This window comes from Otolemur garnettii, unplaced genomic scaffold, assembly GCF_000181295.1.
Source record: "Otolemur garnettii isolate 467f Iridium unplaced genomic scaffold, OtoGar3 scaffold00148, whole genome shotgun sequence".
Lineage (NCBI taxonomy): Eukaryota > Metazoa > Chordata > Mammalia > Primates > Galagidae > Otolemur > Otolemur garnettii.
In genome coordinates, this window is record NW_003852543.1 from 994,057 (window position 1) to 1,001,211 (window position 7,155).

Below are 7,155 nucleotides of genomic sequence, written 5' to 3' on the forward strand. Positions count from 1 at the left end.
TTGTTGTTTGGCGGGTCCGAGCTGGGGATTCAAACCCGCCACCTTAGGTGTACGTGGCTGGCGCCTTAGCCGGTTGAGCTATAGGCGCCGAGCCTTCTATCTTTATCTTTAGGGGGGAAAATCATAGTACAAAAGATTGAATAAACATGTTATAAAAATTTCTAAATGAAAAATTTAAATAAACAATCATTTCCCACTTCTACTCCTTATTCTAGTGAAACAGGCATTTGCATTTTATTACATAAATTTGTAACAAGAAGATTTCAGAAGCTTCAGTCTTTTTTAGGAGTGGATGGTGAACCACAAAATCCCATCTTAGAAAACATGGGAGCAACCAGAGCCAGTGGGTCAGAACATAAAATGGAACTGTTCCTATGAGCCCTCAACCTAAGCAAGTATCTAGCACCAGAAAGAAATATTAGTAGGGAAAAGAGCATTTTGCATTGAGTCAAAAATCCCAGTGCCTTTCATCTAACTGATCCATTTGTCTACATATACACAATCGCTAGACATCATAGAAAGAATACGAAGACCTAACAGTCCTGATTGCAGGGGCCATACCTAGTGTTTCCCTATTGAAATCATAACAAAAACAGCAACAACCACCATAATAATACTAATAACAAAATGAAGGAGAGCTTTCGGTCATACAGTGTGAACTATGAGACAGGCATTCTTCAAAGCCTTTACATAAATTAACTCAATCCCCTTAACATCCCTGAGGTAGTTATTATTATTACCCTCATTTAACAGAGAAGAAAATTAAGGCAGAGTCAAAAATTCATTCTGTACCAGGCCACTGTGCTATATATATTTTATGTGCACCACTTTATTTAATCCTCACAGCCTTACTGAGGTTTAGAGGGATAAGGAGATTTGCAAGGGGAAGAGCTGAGGTTAAAATCCAAGCTTTTGACCCTACATCTTATTATTATTATTATTTTTAATTGAGACAGAGTCTTACTTTGTCACCCTTGGTAGAGTGCTAAGGCATCATAGCTCACAACAACCTCAAACTCTTGGGCTTAGGCGATTCTCTTGCCTCAGCCTCCCTAGTAGCTGGAACTACAGGCGCCTGCCACAACACTTAGCTATTTTTTTTTGTTTAGCAGGCCCAGGCCGGTTTTGAACCTACCAGCCCCGGAGTATATGGCTGGCACCCTAACCACTGAGCTACAGGTACCTAGCCTTGGCCCTACGTCTTAATCATTGTATAATAGTCTCCTTCCACTTTATGATGCTGTTCTTGTAATACCTAGCTATAATCAAACTGCTCAGAGAGGGGCAGTGCTGTGGATATTGTTATACCTTGCCCAAATATTCTTTCTGAGGCACTCCTTGCTGCCGTGAGAGATGGCTTCAGAGGGCTATGGCACACCCTTCTCCAGGGACCAGCCCCTGCCTAGAAGTGCCTGGGAAGCTAAGTCCTCCACTTCTCCCCATAGCCAGTGGCTGACTGATACTGGATGGAGCACACAAACCTGGTCCCCTTGCCTCAAGATGCAACTCTGCAGTACCATTCACTGTGGTGCTTCAGGGAGTCAGGCAGAGGCTAAGCTTCAGCTGAAACCTCCTCTTTGCGTGGCTCTTCCTTACCCTGTCCCTTTCTCCTACCCTTGCTCCTTAGAGAACCTCCCCTAAGAAATCACTTACAAGAAACCCTGAGTCAGGCTCCGCTTCTAGGGAGCCTCACCTAAGAGACAGACAAGCTTTATCAAGCATGAGACAACAATGTCTTGGACTACAATCCAAACTGCAATCCAATTTTGAAAAGGATCTGAGCTCCATTATGTACTATAGTGGCTTGGTTGATAATGAAGCTCAGATCCTTTTAAAAAGTGACTGCTTCAATCAAAGCAGCTCAGAGGAGGCTTCAGAACTTATATTTGTTGGCTTTTCAAGTAAAAGTATTTTTGGCCTTTTAAAAAAATCCACATTTTTGCTTTAAACACTTTATTTACACATTAAAAAAAAAGTTGAAAACACAGGTCTTCAAGAACACTTACTTTACTAAGGAAGCTTTTCGGCACAGTTTGTCAGCCCCTCTGTAGTAATTCACCAACTGCATCAGCCCAGGCTCGTGACCTGCAAAGGAAGGAGCAGCTCAGAAGGGAAACAGGACAGGTGGGGAAAGACAGTGTCAGCACCAGCTTGCAGGAGAGAACAGCTGAGCCACTCCCAGCTTCTCTTTCTCTCCTGTCAGGACTGGTTGTTATGAACGAGCAATTTTATTTCTTGGTCCCCAAGATCCCTCTTTCTCTCTATGCTGCTGGCAATTCTCAACCTCCCCCCCCCCCAACTGTGAATATAATAACATCAACATGGCAGGTCTGCAAAAGATCACCACTATCTTTGTTTTTTCTTGTTAGGGTAGAGGGTGCTGGGAGTATTTTCTATGGCCTGAGGCATATCACATTCCTCTCTTGGCTTAAGACTTATAGATTTATAAGTCTCTGTACAGTGTGGCCCAATCTTTCTTTCTACAACCACCAAGGAAGGGAGAACTATGATGCTAATGGTCTTAAGTATGTCTGTCTACCTCTGCAAGCTTCTCAGAGAGCCACTAGGAGGTGAAGGAAGGTGGTGGAGAGGCCATGTGTATAAAATCAGCAGCTTGAGAACTTTATCTTCTGTGTATTATCCCCCAGAGAAGCTCATTTTCAAAGATTCTTATTACATGTCCCCTTCTTTATAAAATTAGAGCAGAAAGCATACAAAAAAACCCCAAACGCTTATTTAATATAAAAAATTATTTTGCTTAAAATCCTAATAAAATGCACTGCATTTCTAGTAACAAAATCGAAGTAAGACCAAACAAAAAGATTTTGAGTTGAAGGTGCCAAAGGGAAGAATAATTCACTTGAGAATGGCATACATCTTCAGGTGTTACGGCCTGTGGGTCACATGCGGCCTGCTGAGGACATTTATCAGACCCGCCGGATGTTTTTGCTGCCACTGCTGTTTAGCAGCCGACTCATCCCAGGGCCTGCAGTCCAGCCCTCCAATGGTCTGAGGGACAGTGAACTGGCCCTCTGTTTAAAAAGTTTGAGGACCCCTGAATCAAAAGTTTCAGGCAGGCATTCGCTGGCTCTCACTGCCTCCCTGGTGCAGACAGCCCTGATTCACACCTGAACTGCTACCTTCTCATGCCCTGGGCACCAGCATTCCTTCAAATGGCTTGCTAAGCCTCTCTTTGGGTTTCCTGAAACGTGCTTTAGGCAAAAGGTAAATATCCCTAACAGTGATGGCATATAACCATTTTTCATTGTGGGATGTTGTTTTCTTTCTCATAAAATCCAAGTGTTTATTGATAGTCCCCTGCATTCATGGTTCCTATTTAGTATTCGGACCCTGTAGGTTTCTACTTCTCACTCCAGGCTTGAACAGCACAGCAATGCCAATCACCCTGCCTCCACCTGGGTAGAGCCATTACTCCTTCTTTTTTTCTTTTACTTATTGCTTTTTTATTTTTTTGGAGACAGAGTCTTCCTCTGTTGCCCAGAGTAGAGTGCAGAGGCATCATCACAGCTCACTGCAAGCTCAAACTCCCGGGCTCAAGTGATCCTACTGCCTCAGCCTCCTATGTAGCTGGAACTACAGGCACACAGTACTATGCCCAACTAATATTTCTATTTTTTGTAGAGATGGGGAGGAGTCTCATTATGTTGCCCAGGCAGGTGTCAAATTCCTGACTTCAAACAATCATCCTGCCTCAGCCTCCCAAAGTGCTAAGATTATAGGTGTGAGCCACTGTGCTGGCCCCCCCCTTTTTTTTTTAACATTAGCCAGGCACTGCCAAGTCAAAAAAGGAAATAAGTAAGTCAGGAAGAGAAGTGGACAATGAAGGGAAGAAATAACTGTTTCCAACTATAAACAGATTTTCCTCTCTTTTCAGAGAGGTATTCTCTTTGTTAAGAAACAAAGGAGAATCTTCAGGCACGTTTCCCATATTCTGAGATATCTGGGGGTTCAAATCAGACTCTCCATTCTGGTGCAGCGTCACTATTCTACACTGCAAACTTGTATAACAAAGAAAAAAATTCAGTTAAGTTTACACCACAACAACATTCCTCAAACTGTTCTGGTTTTATACAGCTATAAGTGTAAAATGCTCTGTGTAAACTCACCCATGGATAGTCAACTCTAAACGGCCGGGTTTCAGTCTTGGCTCATTCAACCTCTGACCACACCTATTTCTAAAAACTGTTTCCCCTCCTGGACATAGAATAGCAAAGATGACTCTTCCTGCAGTACCAATTCTCCTCTTCCGCCCTTGAACTACAACCTACCCCCACCCCTAATGAATTTTGGCGAGGAACATGGCGACCCAGGGAGAGGTTGCACTGCCCTGACCACAGTGAGGGGAGGCTGTGAGACTCTGCTCAGTTTTGCGGGATGTGAGTGGAACCAATAAGGAAAACTCCTGGATTACATCATTTACAAAGGAGCGCTGGTCCTCTTTTCCGCTGCCTTTCCCCCTAGGTGGGTAAGGTGGTGCCCAGCCAGCTTCCATGATATGAACGGAGGCAACTCCCTCAGGGAGAGCAGGGCAGAGACCAGGGTGAACCCAGCCTCATGGAAATCCTTTATTCAACGTACAATTGTGAAAACACATTCTTTGGTGAAACTAATAAAGGTCTAAAATCAGACCCCTCTCCACCCTTCCCTGGGCTAGGTTCCCTTCTGAAGCTCCTGTTTTTAGAATCCAGAGGTCTTTCCCAAATTCCCTGACCGTTCATCTGAGCCTTTGGGTGGCAGAATCCTGAGGGGTTTCAACACCTACACCTCCCGCACCCGCGCCAGGGAGGCAGGAATCTTCAATGCAGAAAAGCTGCAAGGTGACTCCGGCTGGAGGCCAGCCACCGGCGAGCCGCGCCCCATTCCGCGCTCTCTGACCCACCCACCTTGCCCGACTTGGGGACGTCGGGCCCGGGGAACCAGCATACGCGCGGCCTTAAGTGCCAGTCTCAGCGGCTGATGTCCCCAGGCTGCAGAAACCGGTCATTGTCAGGAGACAGCTGCGTCCCCGGGTGGCCGCACAGCGACTCCAGCTCCGAATCCGGAGACGCAAAGGCATTAAAAACTATAGGATTATACCTTTTTAGAACCATTTTGATCCCCCTGACAAGCGACGGAGGAGACGATTTATGACCTTAAAAACAAAAGCGCTCAGTCTACCGGGGCGTGGGAGGAGCGGAGGGCCGCTGGGGGCGGGAGGCGGGAAATGGGGAAGGGCTCACCCAGTCTCCCGAAGGGCAGCCGGTTCCTCTCTCCCAGCATCAAGTTAAACCTGGGGTTGTCTCGTCTCAGCCTCTTCCAGTGGCCGGTGGCGAGAAGCAGCCGAGAGACCTCCGCGTAGACACTGCTGTTCTCGTCGCGCACCACGAAGGTGTACATGGCGAAGGGCCGTGCGCCCGGGGAGCCCAGGCAGCCGCCGCAGGGACCAGCCGGCCGAGGCGGCGGCTCGGCGCGGACCCCGCCCGGGCGCCCCGCTGCGCTCTGGCCGCGCCCCCGCGCCGGCTGGCTGAGCCTCCCGGGTCCCGGCGGCCCAGCGCCCGGGCGCCCGCGCGTCCCCCAGACCGGAGAGCGCTGCCCGGACGCCCGCCCACCCCGCGCCCCGCCCCCGGCCCGTGATTCAGCGCGGCCCGCCCTCTCCTCCCCGGCGCCTGCAGAGGGGCTGGTGGGAGAGGCTCCCGGGCCGCGGAGAGTCGGAGGGGCGCGGCGTGTCGTAGCCTCGCGACTGCGCCGGGGAGAGCAGGAGCCCGAGCCGCGGGCAGACCACCGAGAGCCCGGGGGTCACAGCCCGGGGGCGGGGCCAGTGGAAGATCCTTTTCTTGCAAGGCTCGCTCTAAGTCTTCCTTATGTTGCCTTTTTTTTTAATGGGTAAAAGCAAAAAGTTCTAAGGCCTCATCCTGTGTTTTCTTTGCTTAATTAACAACTGAGAACTCCAGGCGGCTATTGGTTTTGTTTAGATCGAGGTCTCCCTTCGTCTCCAGAGACCTCCTGGATGGAGGTAGAGGTTAGGGGGAGACATTAGACTCCCCTGGTGGAAACTGGTCCTGTACAGGCCAGGAGAGCCCGGCACTCCGCTCCGGTCTTGCCATTTACCAACGTTGGGCCACTCGCTTTCCCTTCTACCAACCTGGATTTCCTCTTCTGAGTGGAGGGGAGTGTTTCTGTAAAGTCCCTTAGGTTCTGATAGGCCACTCTAACTTCCTTTTAGAAAACCACTTTTAGTGCATTTGAGGGACCAAGAAAGGATAAAGACTATCAGATTCCTGTAAACTTCCTACATTCCCTCTAAGTATCCACGTCAGCCCTGAGTCTTACATTTTTTAGATGTAAGAACATCTTTAGAGAAAGAACATTCTGGGACCTCTCCCCATCCTGTTCCTCCTACGATCATGGTACCTACCTATTTTACTGTAGAAGTGCTGTGCTACCTCCCATCTTCGCCCAGATTGCTCGGGGGGAGCAGGAGGGCACTCGGTGGATTTGCGCACTGCCTCATCTATGAGCGTTCACTGGCGGTGGGGAGCTTGCTCAGAGAAGAAATGGGGCAGGCCCAGAAGTGCTAGGTACTTACTTTCCCAACTGCTCTCCATACGTGAGGGATAAGAGCTGGCCGTTAATGTCTGGGCTCCCTCGCCCCTCGGGTGAATCTGCAGGAAGGCAGGTATCCTGGGCCATGTTTCAGTGGTTCTTTGTAGGATAGCGCTCCCGTCGTCCACAACTGCAGCTTGCTCATCTGTACCTCTGTTGACCTCCTTTTCCTGACTCTCTACACCACTCCTCTGCTGTTTCTTGGGATCACCTCCCACATGAACTACTGTACTTGCCCCCAAATCCTTGTTCCATGGTCGCCTTTGGGAAGCTCCACCCAAGACACCGCTGCTGTTACTAGCGATCATCTTGAAAGTGACATCTGCTCTCACTGTGCCCCCTTCATTCCTCTCTACCCACTCCTCCTGCACCACGGTTGGCTTCTCTCTGCCTCTCCATAGCCGTGGATCTCATTAGGAACTGCAGTGACTTCGGAATTTCCAAATCCAGGGGCTGCTTCATGTTTCTCATTTTTGAAATGAGCACCATTTGTGTTGGTTTAGGTTTTGTACTGTACTCCTTATCTCCTTTTCTTGATAATAAAACTCATCT

At 48.7% G+C, this 7,155-nt stretch overlaps 1 protein-coding gene across 1 annotated transcript in view; it reads right to left on the reverse strand.

Moving 5' to 3' along the window:
• The window catches only part of TTL (tubulin tyrosine ligase), a 31,908-nt gene extending 26,348 nt beyond the window's left edge, over positions 1-5,560 (reverse strand). The window contains exons 1-2 of the mRNA XM_003799251.3: positions 5,241-5,560; positions 2,007-2,085 (exon numbers count right to left, since the gene is read on the reverse strand). Of these exons, the coding sequence (XP_003799299.1) occupies positions 2,007-2,085; positions 5,241-5,397 (236 nt within the window). The 5' untranslated portion in view covers positions 5,398-5,560. The remainder of the gene's footprint in view (positions 1-2,006; positions 2,086-5,240) is intronic.
• Between the last annotated feature and the right edge of the window lie 1,595 nt (positions 5,561-7,155).